The 21,220-nt window shown below is 36.5% G+C and overlaps 1 protein-coding gene and 1 pseudogene across 1 annotated transcript in view; both read right to left on the bottom strand.

Moving 5' to 3' along the window:
- The window catches only part of LOC107669871 (gastrula zinc finger protein XlCGF7.1-like), a 7,248-nt pseudogene extending 3,109 nt beyond the window's left edge, over window positions 1-4,139 (bottom strand).
- A 2,042-nt stretch (window positions 4,140-6,181) lies between these two features.
- The window catches only part of LOC107669870 (gastrula zinc finger protein XlCGF57.1-like), a 35,532-nt gene continuing 20,493 nt past the window's right edge, over window positions 6,182-21,220 (bottom strand). The window contains exons 4-7 of the mRNA XM_016462295.1: window positions 20,289-20,297; window positions 15,970-16,535; window positions 7,523-7,750; window positions 6,182-6,194 (exon numbers count right to left, since the gene is read on the bottom strand). Of these exons, the coding sequence (XP_016317781.1) occupies window positions 6,182-6,194; window positions 7,523-7,750; window positions 15,970-16,535; window positions 20,289-20,297 (816 nt within the window). The remainder of the gene's footprint in view (window positions 6,195-7,522; window positions 7,751-15,969; window positions 16,536-20,288; window positions 20,298-21,220) is intronic.

Here is a 21,220-nt window from a genome sequence, read left to right as displayed (position 1 = left end):
CTAAACTGTGCAGGACACTGGCCCTCCAGGACCGAGTTTGGGCACCCCTGATCTAATGTGTATGAATGTAACATTTAACAGCTTGTGGGATGCATTAAATCATATTATCAAATGCAAGTAAACTTTTGAAACATTTAAATTATCATTATTTTTGGCATAATAAATAATGCTATGTTTAATAATGCTGTAAAATAATTAAATAAAATATAAAATAATGCTAATTTAAATGATTCAAAAGTTTACTGCGTGGATCTGCTGCGTGGGCGAAAATTACATGTAAACAATTTTAAGGTTATTTTGGCTATGCTCATCGCTGGTCTGGTTACTGGTATAGGGCTATAGCCAAGCCGTTAAAATTAGACCACAGATTGCCTCGATTTCGCCAGGTGGGCTAAAAGCAGACTACACATAGCCCGTCCAATTTAGAGCTAAATCGTGGCTACATATAGACCATGTCATGAAATGACACTTATATCTTTGTAGATATTGACACTGCGAACATGATGGGGATATCAACCATCTCATGCGCTGCCTGGCCAAACTCTTACTCACTCTTACTCACATCCCAGTGTTATTTTATGATATTCACGTAAGCATACATCACGTAAGCATACAAGTGAATATTAAAAAAGGCAAGCAAATACGAAGTGTAACCCAATAAAAAAATATAATAATGTTTATAAACACAAGAAAACCAATTGCATTCAGCGAAACTCTTTATTGTATTCCTTGAATGGGCATCATTGAATTTGATTCGACCTGCTGCAGGGAGAGAAAGATTGGGAGTGTGACAACTCTGTTTCTCAATGGCTCTGGTTGGTACGAAAGAAATGTAGGCCTACACCTGCTCCCTACTACATGTAAATGGTGCGTTAAACGTTCTGTGTTCTTTTGACAAACTGAATTTTGATGCACCACTACTATAAAACTATTTCACAAGTTCATCTGCCCTGTCCTTGTTTATTTATTTATTTAATGTATTTATTTATTTTTGGTAGCTGAGAGTTGGGCAGCGCTGGTCACGGTCACCTATAGTAAGACAATCTCTGGTCACTTTTTACCCAGCCGTCCAATCAATGGAGGAGGGGCAGGACAAATACCACACTGACCAACCAGTCTACTTGTACAACGACTGAACAACAATTGAGAAGTTACTGTATTTTATATATTCAGTAATATTCTTCAAAAAGAGATAGCCTACTAGTAATACGTTAGTGCCGTGGATATTCCAAATCATAGCAACCAAAGTGTCTGGAAAAACGCAGTGGCAGCGTTCTCAAGCGCGAGCTGGGCATTTTCAGAACAGCGCCTGGCATTTTTCAGCTGGCTACAACGCTTTGGTGGACACACAATAATTGAAAATGTATTGTTAGGCATATGGCCTATTAGTCTTTTTTATCGCATTTATGCAATATATTGGAGCCAAACCTGAGAAAGGAGTCCAGAATATTCCACTGCGTTCCTGGACACGTAAATTAGTTGTAAATTAATTCTTAGGCGGGGTTATGCTAATTGTGAATGAGCGTGCATGTCGCCGCACCATTTAAGAATGATTGAATTCATTACGTGTTTAACTATCAAATCTGATGTTTACCAAGCGTTTGTGAATCCAGAGGATTCGGGAAGGTGTGTTTTACGGGCAAATTACTCTGAATTTATTCATATATTTATGAAAGTTTCATGAATGAGTTCCATTGATTTTAAACTGTGCATATTTTACATTATTTTCACTTAATTTACACTGAATAATCTCTCCTGATTATCATTAGCCTAAATGAGCTGCTGAAAAGCCAATAGTTCCCTGTTTTCAGCTCATTCATTATGATGATGTCTGAGATTTTCTGTAAATTGGCACATTAAGCTCATTTCATTGTGTGTCAACAGATCATCACAAATAAAATCTATTACTGAACATAACTAAAATACTAGAATGGACTAACACATCAATAATATCAGAGATGTCAGTGAAATGGAGATTTTAGCCTATGCAACTTTTATGTTGCATATATAATAATGCATATACATGTATACATACATGTCACACCTCTGTTCATCAATTTGCACTGGCTACCAGTAGCTGCTCGCATTAAATTCAAGGCATTAATGTTTGCCTACAAAACCACCACTGGCTCTGCACCCATTTACCTAAATTCATTACTTCAGAGTTATGTGCCTCTAGAAGGTCTCGGTGATCAATAAAACTGTCAGTCAAGCAGATAGACAGACATACTATTTCAGTTTAGTCGTTTATTCAACAACTGTTCCAAACCAGTTTGGCAACAAAAATCAGTATCATGTACAGGGCTGGATTTATCTCATATTGTGACACAGGCAAAATAAATTTTTGCTGTCAGACGGAAACCTCCTGTTGGTAGTTGGTATTGTGGCTTTATTGTAAACAGATACATTTATATAAATGGATGTTTTATGTGCCCTCTAGAAGCTTGCATTCTGCAAGTGAACGTCATATTATTGTGCCATCTCAAAGAGGCACAAAATCACTTTCACTGACTTTTTCATTAACTGTTCCCTCCCGGTGGAATGACCTGCCCAAATCTTTTGGTGATGTTTCAAAGAGTCAGCTGTAGAAAAGCTCTTATCACACTCAAAGCACATGTGATCTCTCACTTCATTATGTGTTTTCTGGTGCAGTTTATAACTGTCCAATCGTGAAAAACTCTTTCCACAGTAAGAACACACATGAGGCTTCTCATCTGAATGAACTGTCAGGTGTGTTTTTAGATTTGATGATGAAATAAACTTTTTACCACACTGATAACAGATAAAAGGCTTTTCTCCAGAGTGAATGTGAGCATTTGCTCACTCAAGTCGGTTACGATGACGAGTGCCAGATGCCATCGAATGTGAGCATTTGCCCATTCAAGTCGGTTACGATGACGAACTGCAGTCAGGTCGAGACCCCGATGAGGACGACGAGCATGCAGATGAGCTTCCCTGAGACGGTTTCTGACAGTTTGTGCAGAAATTCTTTGGTTATGCAAACCGATTGTTGCAGCAGCTGTCCGGGTGGCTGGTCTCAGACGATCTTGGAGGTGAAGATGCTGGATGTGGAGGTCCTGGGCTGGTGTGGTTACACGTGGTCTGCGGTTGTGAGGCCAGTTGGATGTACTGCCAAATTCTCTTTGGCAGTGGCCTTTTATTGTGGCCATGCAGCCTAAAGCACACCTGTGCAATAATCATGCTGTCTAATCAGCATCTTGATATGCCACACCTGTGAGGTGTATGGATTATCTCGGCAAAGGAGAAGTGCTCACTAACACAGATTTAGACAGATTTGTGAACAATATTTCAGAGAAATAGGCCTTTTGTGTACATAGAAAAAGTCTTAGATCTTTGAGTTCAGCTCATGAAAAATGGGGGCAAAAACAAAAGTGTTGTGTTTATAATTTTGTTCAGTGTAGTTTATTTGAGCTAATTTCATATTTACTGTATCTGAATCTCACATTATTGACTTGAAATCTGAAGAAAACATTTGCTCACAGTGATGCAGAGCAATGCTTTTCCATATGAGTCACAAGAGTCTTTGATTTGCTGAAACTCTTTCCACACTGAGTACAGTGGTACGGTTTCTCTCCAGTATGAACTCGCTCATGTATTTTCAGGTTTCCAGACACAGTGAAACTCTTGTCACAATATGAGCACTTGTAAGGTTTTTCTCCAGTATGAATTCTTTGGTGCTGTTTTAGTTGACTAGCCGTAGTAAAGCCCTTTCCACACTCACAACACACATGATCTCTCACTTCATCGTGTGTTTTTTGATGCTGTTTACAACCGTCCAGCCGTGAAAAACTCTTTCCACAGTAAGAACACACATGAGGCTTCTCATCCGAATGCACTGTCAGGTGTGTTTTTAGTTTTGATGATGAAATAAAATGTTTACAACACTGATAACAGATAAATGGCTTGATTCCAGAGTGACAGAGCATATGTTTACTGAGACCTGATGAACGAGTAAAACTCTTTCCACATTGATGGCATGTGTACGGTTTCTCTCCAGTGTGCATTCTTACGTGTGTGTTCAGATTTCCTTTGTGTGTGAAACTTTTTCCGCACTGTGAGCAGGTGTGCAGCTTTTTGGCTTTTCTTCTTTGAGCTTGGAAGGTAGCTACAACGTTCATCCTCTGCTTCATTCATTTCACATATTTGCTGTTTCAATTCCATCCAGTCTAAAATAAAAATATTATGTGATTAAAATCAATTCAAGTGAATCCTGATTTATTAGCAGAAAGCAACAGAGGTCTCTGCATAAAGTATCAGATCTTTGATGTGCTGAAGGTTAGTTCTGTCATTCTCTTGTTAATACAATTAAAATGTGGATGACAGCTGCTATACAAGGTTGTGATCATTTAAATGCATTTTCTGTATCATGTATATATTGCTCAGACGGTTTCTGACAGTTTGTGCAGAAATTCTTTGGTTATGCAAACCGATTGTTGCAGCAGCTGTCCGGGTGGCTGGGCTCAGACGATCTTGGAGGTGAAGATGCTGGATGTGGAGGTCCTGGGCTGGTGTGGTTACACGTGGTCTGCGGTTGTGAGGCCAGTTGGATGTACTGCCAAATTCTCTTTGGCAGTGGCCTTTTATTGTGGCCATGCAGCCTAAAGCACACCTGTGCAATAATCATGCTGTCTAATCAGCATCTTGATATGCCACACCTGTGAGGTGTATGGATTATCTCGGCAAAGGAGAAGTGCTCACTAACACAGATTTAGACAGATTTGTGAACAATATTTCAGAGAAATAGGCCTTTTGTGTACATAGAAAAAGTCTTAGATCTTTGAGTTCAGCTCATGAAAAATGGGGGCAAAAACAAAAGTGTTGTGTTTATAATTTTGTTCAGTGTAGTTTATTTGAGCTAATTTCATATTTACTGTATCTGAATCTCACATTATTGACTTGAAATCTGAAGAAAACATTTGCTCACAGTGATGCAGAGCAATGCTTTTCCATATGAGTCACAAGAGTCTTTGATTTGCTGAAACTCTTTCCACACTGAGTACAGTGGTACGGTTTCTCTCCAGTATGAACTCGCTCATGTATTTTCAGGTTTCCAGACACAGTGAAACTCTTGTCACAATATGAGCACTTGTAAGGTTTTTCTCCAGTATGAATTCTTTGGTGCTGTTTTAGTTGACTAGCCGTAGTAAAGCCCTTTCCACACTCACAACACACATGATCTCTCACTTCATCGTGTGTTTTTTGATGCTGTTTACAACCGTCCAGCCGTGAAAAACTCTTTCCACAGTAAGAACACACATGAGGCTTCTCATCCGAATGCACTGTCAGGTGTGTTTTTAGTTTTGATGATGAAATAAAATGTTTACAACACTGATAACAGATAAATGGCTTGATTCCAGAGTGACAGAGCATATGTTTACTGAGACCTGATGAACGAGTAAAACTCTTTCCACATTGATGGCATGTGTACGGTTTCTCTCCAGTGTGCATTCTTACGTGTGTGTTCAGATTTCCTTTGTGTGTGAAACTTTTTCCGCACTGTGAGCAGGTGTGCAGCTTTTTGGCTTTTCTTCTTTGAGCTTGGAAGGTAGCTACAACGTTCATCCTCTGCTTCATTCATTTCACATATTTGCTGTTTCAATTCCATCCAGTCTAAAATAAAAATATTATGTGATTAAAATCAATTCAAGTGAATCCTGATTTATTAGCAGAAAGCAACAGAGGTCTCTGCATAAAGTATCAGATCTTTGATGTGCTGAAGGTTAGTTCTGTCATTCTCTTGTTAATACAATTAAAATGTGGATGACAGCTGCTATACAAGGTTGTGATCATTTAAATGCATTTTCTGTATCATGTATATATTGCTCAAATCGAGAATAGAAACCAACCTGTTTGTTCCTCAGTATCTTCATGTTTAACTCTACATGGTTCTGGATCACCCATGTCGTCAATCTCCACTTTAACAAACTCCATATTTCTCATATTTCAGTCGATTTCTCCTGTTATTTATTCTCAGGACGATCTTCCGCTTTTACATTATGTGGTAGTTTGTAAACCACTTTAAGGTGCATTTGCGCCACCTACTGGAGTGTAGAGCATTGTGTTTGGAAAAAAGGGAATAAATGACCCAAATCCTGTTATTCTGGCCTGCTGATTTTGATTTAATTTATAAGTGCATTATATACTTTCACCTTTTTAGGCGTTATGCAGGAGAACTGCAAACAATCAACACAAAGAACAACAATTAAGAACAATACAGTTAGATATTGTCCATAATCTTAGGCCTAGAAACAGGGCCATCATGTTTAACTGAGCTGCTGAAAAGCCTCTTTGTCTCCTACAGTTCCCTGTTTTCAGCTCATTCATTATGATGATGTCTGAGATCTTCTGTAAATTGACACATTAAGCATTTTTTATCAGTGTCAACATGCTGCCACACTCTCTGCCAACATATTAGACGCTAATTAATAACATGATGCATTTCATTACATTAGTATTTAAACTTTAAATACTGACTCAAAGAAAATTATTTCACATGCAGGCCAGAGATATACGGCATTTGGTGAAAATATTCCACAAATCCTCCTTCATTCATGATCGTGCTTCATTTGAATCTATTGAGAGTACCAGCACTTGACTCTGGCGCGCTCATCTCTTCTGCGCATGCTCAGTGCGTGCAGTGCCTTTATAAAGGGGCCGCATATTCTCAAATAAATCACATCTCTGTACTGTTATGGATCAAATATACTATCATCATACATGTGAATCAGTAAATCTACTAGTATTTCATTCTTCATTGCATTGGTTGACAACAAATCAAAGAGCATTACAATACATTTCAATTAATAAAAAAATAGAAATACTCAAAATTGGTCTCTCTTTATATTCTCACAGACATATATCATTTTGTAGAACACAATAAAGCTCTTCCCAGACTCACAGCAAGATGTTGTTTCTGTTTAATTTTTCATAAATTCTACACTTAGCAAATTGTAAATGACATGAATATATCTATTTTTAAGGAAGACCTACTTTGCACCCAAATGTGATTTTGTAAAAACATTTTATTAACACTGTAAGAGTTGACTGAAGTTCCACTCTTAAGTCTTTTTATAGTTCTAAAAGTTTTCACCGCCACATTCTCAAAACTAGATGATATATTGTTCCTTTAAGACAAACTCTATATTTATATCAGACAATTTACGTGAATGTATTTGACATGAAAATTAATGTTGCTCACTTGCAATGTTTTCTTATATGAGTGAGATGGTTTGATGATTGTCAAAAACTCTCTTCACACTGAGTACAGTGGTAAAGTTTCTCTCCAGTATGAACTCGCTCATGTATTTTCAGGTGTTCAGACAAAGTGAAACTCTTGTCACAATATGAGCACTTGTAAGGTTTTTCTCCAGTATGAATTATTTGGTGCCGTTTCAGATGATCAGCTCTAGTAAAGCTCTTATCACACTCAAAACACATGTGATATTTCACTTCATTATGTGTTTTCTGGTGTAGTTTATAACTGGTCAACCATGAAAAACACTTTCCACAGTAAGAACACACATGAGGCTTCTCATCTGAATGAACTGTCAGGTGTTCCTTTAGATGTGATGAAGAAATAAATTGAGGCTTCTCATCTGAATGAACTTTCAGATGGTTCTTTAGATTTGATGGCGAAATAAAATCTTTTCCACACTGATCACAGCTAAATGGCTTTTCTCCAGAGTGAATGTGCAGATGATAACTGAGACCAGATGCATCAGCAAAACTCCTTCCACACTGAGGGCATGTGTATGGTTTCTCTCCAGTGTGGATTCTCATGTGCTTCTTAAGGACTCCTTTTTGTCTGAAACTCTTTCCACACTGTGAGCAGGTGTGAAGCTGTTTGGCTTTTTTTCTAGAAGTTTTGATTTTACAACGTTCCTCCTCCACTTCATTCACCTCATGTCTTTGCTGTTATACTTCCATCCAGTCTAAAATAAACAAATGATGTGGTTAAAATCAGTTCAAGTGAACATGATTTAATAGCAGAAAACAAAAGAGATCACATGTTTATCTGTGAGTATCAAGTATCCGATCTTTGATGTGCCAAAGCATATTCTGTCATTCCTTGTTCATAAAATTTAAATGTTGATATGATCAGCCACTAAATCTTTTTAACAGAACCTTTAATGTTTCTCAGCAGTCAACAATGAAGAATCAAGAATGGACACCAACCTGTTTGTTCCTCAGTATCTTCATGTTTTATTCTGGATGGTTCTGAAACACTCGTGTCATCAATCTCCTCTTTAACAAACTCCATCTTTACCACAGTATGTGTCAGATTTCAGCTGCTGCACCTGGAGTCTGCACCAGTCCTGTAGGATGACATGAATGTTCCTCACCTTTTAAACACAGTTAAAGCACAAACTCCGCCCACCACAGATTCTGAAGATTTCATTGGTCGTGTCAATCACAGTGACATGCCTACACAACACTGAAACAAATCCAGTACAAACTTTAGTATAGGGTTAGGTTGTGACAAAGCAACCAAATTACCCCGAATCGAATCTTCCATCATTGAAGTGTCACCATTGGCATATAATGCAGCAGCTGTTGCTAAACTCAACTGATTTTACTAAATGACCTCTGTTCAAAATTATAAAATAAGATGCAGCAATCTTTCTCAAGTAATTTTTTTACCCTGTAATTTGGCTGCAAATCTTTACCTTTAAAAAAATACCCTGCTCATCAAAATTGATTGATTACTCAGTACTTATTCATCCATGACATTTAATATTTTGTGCTTCTTCTTCATTTATGTATTTCTCTCACCAGAAAGAGCTGTGAACTGAATCCAAGAAGTCTACAATATTGTTGAAGGGTGACTGAGTGATTGAGTTGACCAATGAAATCAGCAGTAGTGCGGGGCTTGCGCTTAACTAATTCAGGTTTAAAAAAAAACATTTAGACAAAACCAAAACATTTTATAAAATGATAAACCTTGCATTTCAGTTATGTTATATATAACTGGTTTAAATAAAAAACGACAGACAGCCTAATTTATGCTAATACAATTAAAACAAAAAAAAAACAATGAGTGCAGGAATGGTTTCTGTAGCATCAATATTTTCTGTTTGTTTAAACTTGATTTCAGTGTGAGTACTTTTATTTTTTATATTTCCAGCACATTTTAACAATACCATCGTAATATTGATAACTGTGATCATTTTGGTCACTATAACGTGATATGAAATTTTCAATACACATTTACAGATTTTCATTCCTGAGTATCAGACCTACCTGAAAAAAACATAAAGCACTGTTTATTTCATTTGTATCTTTGTGTTATTGTAGTAATTTCATAGTAATTTCATACCCAATGGCGTGAAAAAAATAATCTTAATGCAAATGGAAAACAAGATTATTTTTCTTACCCCATTATATTTATTATTTGAGCGGTACCATTTTAAATAGTAGTTTTCTATATAACATTGGAGATGCATCGCATTAGTAAGGCCGCTGTATGTTGAATGGTAAGGAAAGTGTGCCTCGCTCTCACGCTCTTTCTGAGAATGTTTGTGTTCACGGTCTGCAGGTCAGTGCTGTACAAATCGCTTTAAATTAGGCTAATCTGATAAAAGACGTTCACTTGATATTCATCGCTATATTAATCCGTCAGTGGTGCTGATGCAGGTTCTCCCCCCATTTTACGAGCCTCCTTCTTGCTGTTGGCTGAGTAGAAGTCATTCATTTTAGAAGTCATAGAATGTTAATTTTTATTACCCTAATGAAGAAATGTAACAGGTTGAACTGTGTAAAAAGCATTAGACTATGTAGAAAATCTGCTGCACCTTGAAATAGACGCTTAATCATATATATTTAATATGTCAAATGTTTGTAAAGTCAAGTAGTTTGAAAAAAAAAACCATTTTAGTATAACCTATATCAAAGTTAACCATGGTTTTATCGTAGTAAAAGTGTAGTAACCAGGTTTTTTGGCGTATTGTTTACCATTTGTATAACCAGTTTTACTACAAATACAATGGTTAAACTATGGTTAGTGTAGCAAAAATTTAGCGTTAGCGTTAGTTCTGGCATAATATCTGCCTTGTTCTCTTCTGTTAACCCTAGGGGGGGTATTATTGCTGCTCTCCCTGCTCATTCATGACAGGCTGCATGGATGGGCAGGGAGGTTTTTGCCCAGAACAGAACCATACCGCCAAACCAAACTTTATGCTAAGTATCTATCATTTTGACGATTGTGGTCCTGACAGAACCATGGTTAATTTGTAGTTTCCATGGTTTAACTGTAGTAACCATGTTTTTTTGGTTTTATTTGTAGTAAAACCGTGGTTAATTTTCGTAAGGGATGAACCTTTTATGCTTAAAGCTTATAAAAATTATCTCGCAGTTTAGTTGTTTCAATTATTTTTTTAAGTTGACACAACTTGCAGTTTCTGAATTTGTTTATTCAACTTAACATTAAGTTCTCACTGTCTCGACTGACTGAACTAGAGTATTTGCCCCTTCAACTTAAAAAAAAATGTGTTGAATCAATTCAATAACGATGTCACGTTCTCAACATCACTTATCACGAGAACTCGTGAAAACCGTTGCAGAGCAGACAGAAGACGTTAACTTCGTCAGCCGTTGAGCTCCTACACAAAGTTTGAAATTATTCTCAATCAACAAATTTGGTTAGTAAATATTTGTATTTATTGGTTTGATATGTGTACAATTAAGTATGTTGTCAAAGAAGAGTACAAGTATGGTTTAAAATGTCGTATTTTCTAGTAATATGTGTGCCAGTGTTAGTTTCTCGGCACTGTGAAGCCTAAAAAATGCATGCGGTTCCACAGTATTTTCCACATAAATAATAAATATTCTCCCATACAGTACTGAGCTGAACTTATCTAGAGAATGATATAATACAATTTAGTATGTAGGCTATTTTATTTGAGCCCAGTGCTGCATTAGAGACCATTAAAACAGAGCGCGAATCAGATCGAGAGCGTAACGGACATCTGTATGGATTCAAAACGGCGGGAATTAAAAAAAAAAAAAACTTCTTTAAACTTAACAGCGTCTGATAATCCCTAAAAGACGACCGTCAGATACATTATACATTGATGAAAAATTAGGGAAAAATATAACTACTTGAACTATCCCTTTTATGCACATTATAAGAGAAACGCATGAGCACCTCATTTGATATTGCTGCTGAGCTGACATAACATGGGATGAAGTTCTCAAGGTACAAACTCTTCTTTCAGTTTTCTGAAGTAGTTACTTTAGTGCTTCACTGGAGTCATAGTTATCTTAGAATAAGAATAGACCCAAAAAAATCAGCATCAGTGCCTATTTGGAATGGGCTCCATTTATTTCATTAGATCAGGAGCAAGAATACAGTGTTGAGAGTAAACAAAGACACCAATTTAAACCAATACATACTGTAACACTTCATTGTACTATCACACAAAGTCAATGTGTCCATTCCATTTTTGATGGAATCTGAGAGCTGTCTGACCCTGCATAGACAGCAATACAACTGAAATGTTCCCAAGTCCAGAGACATAGCAAGAAGATCTGTAAAATAATCCATGTGACATCAGTGCAGCTACGAGAATACTTTTTGTGTGCAAAAGAAAAAAAATTACCACTTTATTCAACAAATCGTCTCCTCCGCATCACCCTGGTGCCATTTTGGAGAATATCTCCATGTAAACAATTTTAAGGCTATTTTGGCCATGCTCATCGCTGGACTGGTTACTGGTATATGACACTGCGAACATGATGGGGATATCAACCATCTCACGCGCTGCCTGGCCAAAAACTACAGTGAATCAGGTTTGACTATTCATAGGTTTCATGTGACGTCACACTTTAAAATTGCTTTCATAATAATGAGATGTTTATAGATTTGGTAAGTCATGTTATTTATGTATTATAATCTATATAATTAAAAGTCTCTAACAGGTGAAAATTTAACTGAAAATGGCCCGAGAGTACGGAGAGGGATTGTGTATGAGGTAGAGGTAAATAGCCAGCAGACGTCAAATTGGTAAGTTTTCCTTAGACTTTAGTGGAGTCAGCAGTTCGCTTCACAGTAAATAAGGATCTAATCCTAAAGTATCAATTTTTTTTAAATACCATTGTTTTCCGTTGTTGGTGAAGTGTTATTTTGGTTTCCGATTACCAAGGAGAGGCTACGCAAGGTCCTAAAGATGGCGGCCGCAACAAAAAAGTCATGTGACTGAAACCCATGAATAGTCTGACAAGCGTGGGCCCGTGCACCTTTCCTCAGTCTCCCTATTCCAAACCTGCCTAGACGGGTGCTAGGTTGGGGGGAGCTGTTGTACTAAATCGCTTTCATAATAATGAGATGTTTATAGATTTGGTAAGTCATGTTATTTATGTATTATAATCTATATAATTAAAATGAAAGTAAACGTTTTGTCTAGGTACCGTTATTAATTTTAAATGAAATATTAATGAACAGTAGGCTACAGTAGATATAGAAATGCAATTGTGCTAAGTCTGGTGTGCTGCGCAACGGGCCAAGTCCGGCTTAGATGCCGCAGTGTTGGCAAGTTACGGCTGTCGCATCTGGTCCGGTTGATTCGGCCCAGAATCTGAAAGTTAGTACGCAAGCATCCAGGCCGGGTGCTGCAGATGGATCAGGGCCGATGGACAAGTCTCTAGCAGGTGAAAATTTAACTGAAAATGGCCCGAGTGTACGGAGAGGGATTGTGTATGAGGTAGATGTAAATAGCCAGCAGACGTCAAATTGGTAAGTTTTCCTTAGACTTTAGTGGAGTCAGCAGTTCGCTTCACAGTAAATAAGGATCTAATCCTAAAGTATCAATTTTTTTTAAATACCATTGTTTTCCGTTGTTGGTGAAGTGTTATTTTGGTTTCTGATTACCAAGGAGAGGCTATGCAAGGTCCTAAAGATGGCGGCCGCAACAAAAAAGTCACGTGACTGAAATCCATGAATAAGTGGGCTACAGATAGCCGCTCTGACTACGAGCTAACCCTTACCAAAAAGTAGTATACTTCAAGTTTATTTTAGTAAGTATACTTAAGTAAAGTTCAAGTATATTTTTAAGTATACTTTATGTAGTAAGTATACCAATATCAGTGGACTAGTAGTATACTTGTAAGTGTACTATTTCAATACTCCTTGGGACTAAATTGGCCCACTTTCTAAGGTACTGTACCCAGTGGAAAACCCCCCAAAAGTGAACCGTACCGAGCCGTACCATACAGTGGAAAAGCGCCATAAGTGGGCTACAGATAGCCGCTCTGACTATGAGCTAAATCGTGGCTACGCACAGGCTACGTATTGAACATGTCAAAGAAATGAAACCAAACACCTTGTAAACGCTGTTACTTTGCTTACATGATGGAATATCATACATCTCACAAGTTATTTTGCCAAAAAACGACATGAAATCAAATTCAAGGTTATTTGGGCTAGAAGTGGGTTACACATAGCCGGACTATATCGGGTCTATACTTAACCGAGACGTTGAAATGATGGCTATTGCTTGCTGGGTAGGCTATTAAAGACATCTCAATAAACTTTTAGGTGTATAATGGTTCTTATTAATGGTTAATGGTTCTTAACACCATCATAATGAATGAGCTTTTCAGCAGCTCAGACGGCCTTGTTGTTTCTGTCAGACTATTGTTTCACTAATTGTCAGTTACACGCCTGATAGCACTCGTACATCACAGGTAGGGTTGCCAACTTCAGAAAAGGAAAATAAGGGACAATCCATAATCACTGGCAATTAGGGTTGCCAACTTCAGAAAAGGAAAATAAGAGACAATCGTGGTTTTTCATAGAAAAATAAGGGACAGAATAAGGGACACACACACACAGGCCTATTATATATATCTGATATATATCTCTTTTATATAATAAAAAAATAATAATTATGGAGTCTTATCTCATCAAGGCTGTATTTATTTGATCAAAAAGACAGGAGCTCTCTGAAATGCAGAGCATTTGCTAAGCAAATTCTCCCAAACAATTTACATAAGAATGCGTTTACGAACAACCTACACAAAAATGTGTGTTGTGTTTCATGAAAAAGACCCAATACAGTGCTGAAGAACAACTAATCACTTTTGGCAGGTTATTGGCACCTGTGAAGTAATCAGAACGTATTACTTTTCCATGGACAGAAAACAAAGTTTACAAAGTCTATACACTTTTTGTCTTTTCTTTTTTTCCATTCAACTGCCATATGTATATGGCATACTATTATTCAAATGTTTGGGGTTGGTAAGATTTTGTAATTGTTTTTTTGTTTTGTTTTGTTTGTTTGTTTTTTTAAGTATCTTTTGCCGACCAAGGCAGTATTTATTTGATCAAAAATACAGTAATATTGTTAAATATTATTGCAATTTCTAATATTGGTTTCCTACCTTATTATACTTTAAAATATAATATATTCAGTAATATTCTTCAACAAGAGAGCGTCTGGAAAAACGCAGTGGCAGCGTTCTCAAGCGCGAGCTGGTCATTTTCAGAAGAGTGCCTGGCATTTTTCAGCTGGCTACAACGCTTTGGTGGACACACAATAATTGAAAATTTATTGTTAGGCATATGGCCTATTAGTATTTTTTATTGTATTTATGCAGTATATTGGAGCCAAACCTGAGAAAGGAGTCCAGAATATTCCACTGCATTCCTGGACACGTAAATTAGTTGTAAATTAATTCTTAGGCAGGGTTATGCTAATTGTGAATGAGCGTGCATGTCGCCGCACCATTTAAGAATGATTGAATTCATTACGTGTTTAACTATCAAATCTGATGTTTACGAAACGTTTGTGAATCCAGAGGAGAGTTTTCGGGAAGGTGCGTTTTATGGGCAAATTACTCTGAATTTACTCATATATTTATGAAAGTTTCATGAATGAGGTCCATTGATTTTAAACTGTGCATGTTTTACATTATTTTCACTTAATTTACACTGAATGATCTCTCCTGATTATCATTAGCCTAAATGAGCTGCTGAAAAGCCAATAGTTCCCCGTTTTCAGCTCATTCATTATGATGATGTCTGAGATCTTCTGTAAATTGGCACATTAAGCTCATTTCATTGTGTGTCAACAGATCATCACAAATAAAATCTATTACTGAACATAACTAAAATACTAGAATGGACTAACACATCAATAATATTCACACATAATCAGAGATGTCAGTGAAATGGGAATTTTAGCCTATGCAACTTTTATGTTAATAATGCATATAAATAAATATATTTTGGAACATATTTTCCCAGTTTAATTTGGGTGTTTCTTTGTCAGTGTCTTAATGAGCAGGCAATCAATTAAAGAATAAAAAACATCAATGTAAGAATAAAGTGACTAAATACTTGCAGTTCTCCAACAAAACACAAAAAAACATCCCCTCCAGAAGTCTGAGATCCGCTAGGGAGCGACGCCTCGTGGTACCATCACAGAGAGGTTCAAAATCACTTTCCAGAACATTCTCGTTCACCGTTCCTGGCTAGTGGAACGATCTTCCCACCCCTATCCGGAATGCTGAATCCCTGACAATTTTCAAGCAACAGCTGATCATCTCTTTAAACGCTACTTGACTTCATCTTAAAAAAAAAAAAAGAAAACTTTTCTTTCTCTTTATTTATTCCATCCCTTTTCTAGCTTGTGCTTATTTGAACAATGCCTAAAACTTGGTATTTCAAGCACTTCCTATGTCTGTTTGCCTCTTTAAGAAGAATCGCTTTATGTATTCCCCAATTGTAAGTCGCTTTGGATAAAAGCGTCGGCAAAATGACTAAATGTAAATGTAAAAACATCTCTACAAATCTTGTGGCATTTCACAGCAAAATTAGTTTATTTGAGCTAATCTCATATTTACTGAATCTGAATCTCACAACATTTATTTGAAATACTGAATCTGTAGAAAACATTTGCTCACTCTGACACAGAACAATGCTTTTTAATATGAGTCACAAGAGTTCCTGACTGAGTGAAACTCTTTCCACACTGAGTACAGTGGTACGGTTTCTCTCCAGTATGAACTCTCTTATGTGTTTTCAGATTTCCAGATTCAGGGAAACTCTTGTCACAATATGAGCACTTGTAAGGTTTTTCTCCAGTATGAATTCTTTGGTGATGTTTCAGATGATCAGCTCTAGTAAAGCTCTTCCCACACTCACACATGTGATCTCGCACTTCGTCATGTGTTTTCTGGTGCCGTTTATAACTGGTCAGCCGTGAAAAACTCTTTCCACAGTACGAACACACATGAGGCTTCTCATCTGAATGAACTGTCAGGTGTTTTTTTAGATTTGATGAAGAAATAAACTTTTTACCACACTGATCACAGTTAAAAGGCTTTTCTCCAGAGCGAATGTGCAGATGATAACGGAGACCTGATGCATCAGTATAACTCTTTCCACACTGAGGACATGTGTATGGTTTCTCTCCAGTGTGGATTATTATGTGCTTCTTAAGGACTCCCTTTTGTCTGAAACTCTTTCCACACTGAGAGCATGTGTACGGTTTCTCTCCAGTGTGGATCCTCATGTGCTTCTTAAGAACTCCCTTTTGTCTGAAACTCTTCCCACACTGTGAGCAGGTGTGAAGCTGTTTGGCTTTTTTTCTTGAAGTTTTGACTTTACAACGTTCCTCCTCCACTTCATTCACCTCATGTCTTTGCTGTTTTACTTCCATCCAGTCTAAAATAAACAAATGATGTGGTTAAAATCAGTTAAAGTGAACCTGATTTAATAGCAGAAACCAAAAGAGTCAAAGGTTAGTTCTGTCATTCCTTGTAAACAATTTTTTTAAATGTGGATATGATAATTTAGATGATAATTTAACATTCTTTTTGCTCATTATTTCAGAGCCACTAAATCTTTTTAACAGAAGCTTTAATGTTTCTCAGCAGTCAACAATGAAGAATCAAGAATGGACACCAACCTGTTTGTTCCTCAGTATCTTCGTGTTTTATTCTGGATGGTTCTGAAACACTCGTGTCATCAATCTCCTCTTTAACAAACTCCATCTTTACCATAGTATGTGTCAGATTTCAGCTGCTGCACCTGGAGTCTGCACCAGTCCTGTAGGATCATGTGAATATTCCTCACCTTTTTAACACAAAGCACAAACTCCGCCCACCACAGATTCTAAAGATTTCATTGGTCGTGTCAATCCAATAGAGACGTGGAGATATGAAATTGTTAAATTTTCAGTGTTCAGAAACCAAATGTGGGTCACTTTGCATAGCTGATAACTTTTTATTTTAAAGAGTAATGTCTGAAGAAGATATAATGTTGAAACTAGAAATGTAACTTGTTTCCCTCTATCAAAACAACTGCATAGAACAAACCTGTCTTAATGCCAAAAATATGCTGTATGTGTGCCTGTATCTCAGGAAGTATTAAAGATATCTTAATATGATTTTAGATTCTGGTTCTTCACAATTTTTCCTTGATTCCTCATTTTTAAAGTCCTATATATTTCAATCCCAGCGATATGGGGATCGCAATGTGTCTATATGAGTAAATTGTTGAATTTTGCTCATTTTCATACAGCTGCTACTTATTTACAGAGGAATGTACGAGGAACAAATAATCTTGAAACTAGAAATGCATCTTATTTTTTCTATCAAACCAAACCACATAGGACCTTAAAAATGAAGATACCAATAGAAAAGTATGTGAAGAATTAGTATCTACGAGGATACTGAGATATCTTTAATATTTTTTGAGTTACAGGCCTGCAAACTTCAGGAAAAAAAATACAAAAAGTGCTTTTTCCCAGTTTTTGAAGCATCACCATTGGAATATAGTGCAGCAAGCATTGCTAAAGTCAACTGATTTTCATAGACCTACCAAATAATGATGCTGCAGTCTTTATAGAGTTATTTATAACTTTATAACCATATAATTAACATTATAACTATTATATTTATAATTTATATTTTCACCCTGTAATTTCTCATCTACAAAATATTGATTACTCAGTACATATTCATCCATAACATTTAATATGTTGGCTTTGTTCTTCATTTATGTATTTCTTTCATCAGAAAGAGCTGTGAACTGAATCCATGAAGTCTTTTGTTGGCAGGTGACTGAGTGATTGAGTTGACCAATGAAATCAGCGGTGGAAAAAAAATACAAAACCAAAACGTTATATACTGTATAATGTATAATATATAATTGGTCTGAACAAAACCGGCAGACACACTGAATGAAAATGCTAATTTATGCTATTTCAATGTCAAAAACATGCAGGAATGGTTTTTGTAGTCTTGCATAGTACTTTTAATAGTAAACTTTAACCTGAGAGGTAAAAGATTAAAAATACACATCAATAGGTGATTATCATATAAAGTGATGATCCTGTAGTTTGTCTCAGTCTGTTGACACACAATGAAATGAGCTTAATGTGCCAATTTACAGAAGATCTCAGACATCATCATAATGAATGAGGAGAAAACAGGGAACTATTGTCTTTTCAGCAGCTCAGTTAAACATTACGGCTCTGTTTCTGCTATTAGGCTGATGATACATGGGGCAACATTTGGCTAATGTTGCCGTCAGTGGGCAACCAGGTGAGACACAGGGCCCACGGCCGATCTGAAGTATCCAGATAGAAATGTGTTACCCATTCTTAATGGGAAAGTGCCCAAGCAACATTGCTCAAAAAAAGTTGGCCGGCAAAATTGCTCAAAAAGTTTCCTGTAGTTTGTCTCAGTCTGTTGACACACAATGAAATGAGCTTAATGTGCCAATTTACAGAAGATCTCAGACATCATCATAATGAATGAGGAGAAAACAGGGAACTATTGTCTTTTCAGCAGCTCAGTTAAACATTACGGCTCTGTTTCTGCTATTAGGCTGATGATACATGGGGCAACATTTGGCTAATGTTGCCGTCAGTGGGCAACCAGGTGAGACACAGGGCCCACGGCCGATCTGAAGTATCCAGATAGAAATGTGTTACCCATTCTTAATGGGAAAGTGCCCAAGCAACATTGCTCAAAAAAAGTTGGCCGGCAAAATTGCTCAAAAAGTTGCCCCTTGTATCATCAGCCTTAATTAATTGTTAATTATTAAAGAATTGTCAAGTTACACTGATTAGTTTTTTGTTGTTTTTCATTATTCTCATTTTAACTGCATGCATTAATTGCAATTACTTTGACAATATGAATGTACAAATATTTCTTTCTCAACTGATTACGTTCACTTAAGACATAAGTAGCAGTTTTTGTCGTGTCAATCACAGTGATCGCCTACACAACACTGAAACAAATCCAGTACAAACTTTTAGTATAGAAAAGAATCGAATCTTCCATCATTGAAGTGTCACCATTGGCATATAATGCAGCAGCTGTGGCTAAACTCAACTGATTTTACTAAATGACCTCTGTTCAAAATTATAAAATAAGATGCAGCAATCTTTCTCACGTAATTTTTTTACCCTGTAATTTGGCTTCAAATCTTTACCTTTAAAAAATTACCCTGCTCGTCAAAATTGATTGATTACTCAGTACTTATTCATCCATGACATTTAATATTTTGTCCTTCTTCTTCATTTATGTATTTCTCTCACCAGAAAGAGCTGTGAACTGAATCCAAGAAGTCTACAATATTGTTGAAGGGTGACTGAGTGATTGAGTTGACCAATGAAATCAGCAGTAGTGCGGGGCTTGCGCTTAACTAATTCAGGTAAAAAAAAAACATTTAGACAAAACCAAAACATTTTATAAAATGATAAACCTTGCATTTCAATTATGTTATATATAACTGGTTTAAATAAAAAACGACAGACAGCCTGAATGAAAATTCTAATTTATGCTAATCCAATTAAAAACAAAAAAAACAATGAGTGCAGGAATGGTTTCTGTAGCATTAAATGGCACTTACAGAAAAGCAGAAAAACAGCATTTCTTCATATTCAAAGCAGTTACTACTATAGTACGCTTAACACTACTTTAGGCATCATAAAGAGATCAGATGAAAAGAAAATGCCATCGAAACACAATATATCATACAGCATGACATCTTCTTCAGACATTCTTCTTTAAAATAAAAAGTTATCAGCTATGCAAAGTGACCCACGTTTGGTTTTTGAACACTGAAAATTTAACAATTTCATATCTCCACGTCTCTAGAATTCAACCATATATGTTGTTAAAAAATGAGAATATTTAAAGAAATGTTTGTTAAGAACCATTAACCACCTAAAAGGTTATTGAGATATGTTTAATACTTATTGAGATACAGGAGTGCAAACTTCATGGAAAAATAAAAACATAAAAGTGCTTTTCACATTCTTGAACTGTCACAATGCAACAAGTATTGCTGAAGTCAACAGATTGTACTTATAGAATTACCAATCACTGTATAAAAATAAAATAGTGATGGTGCCATCTTTCCAGTCTTTTTTTCACTCTGTAATTTGGTTGATTTGACACAAAAAAATAAAACTATACTAAGGTCACGGGTTTGCACTGGATTTGTTTCAGTGTTGTGTAGGCGGTCACTGTGATTGACACGACCAATTAAATCTTTAGAATCTGTGGTGGGCGGAGTTTGTGCTTTAACTGTGTTTAAAAGGTGAGGAACATTCATGTCATCCTACAGGACTGGTGCAGACTCCAGGTGCAGCAGCTGAAATCTGACACATACTATGGTAAAGATGGAGTTTGTTAAAGAGGAGATTGATGACAAGAGTGTTTCAGAACCATCCAGAATAAAACACGAAGATACTGAGGAACAAACAGGTTGGTGTCCTTTCTTGATTCTTCATTGTTGACTGCTGAGAAACATTAAAGCTTCTGTTAAAAATATTTAGTGGCTCTGAAATAATGAGCAACGATAAATTATCATCTAACTGATCATATCCACATTTTAATTTTATTAACAAGGAATGACAGAACTAACCTTTGACACATCAAAGATCTGATACTTCATACTCAGATAAATATGTGACCTTTTTTGGTTTCTGCTATTTAATCAGGTTCACTTGAACTGATTTTAACAACATCATTTGTTTATTTTAGACTGGATGGAAGTACAACAGCAAAGACATGAGGTGAATGAAGTGGAGGAGGAACGTTGTAAAATCAAAACTTCTAGAAAAAAAAACAAACAGCTTCACACCTGCTCACAGTGTGGAAAGAGTTTCAGACAAAAAGGAGTCCTTAAGAAGCACATGAGAATCCACACTGGAGAGAAACCATACACATGCCCTCAGTGTGG

Source organism: Sinocyclocheilus anshuiensis, unplaced genomic scaffold (assembly GCF_001515605.1).
Source record: "Sinocyclocheilus anshuiensis isolate Anshui unplaced genomic scaffold, SAMN03320099.WGS_v1.1 scaffold272, whole genome shotgun sequence".
Lineage (NCBI taxonomy): Eukaryota > Metazoa > Chordata > Actinopteri > Cypriniformes > Cyprinidae > Sinocyclocheilus > Sinocyclocheilus anshuiensis.
Note: the sequence above shows the minus strand (reverse complement) of the source record. Positions and strands in the feature narration are given on the sequence as shown.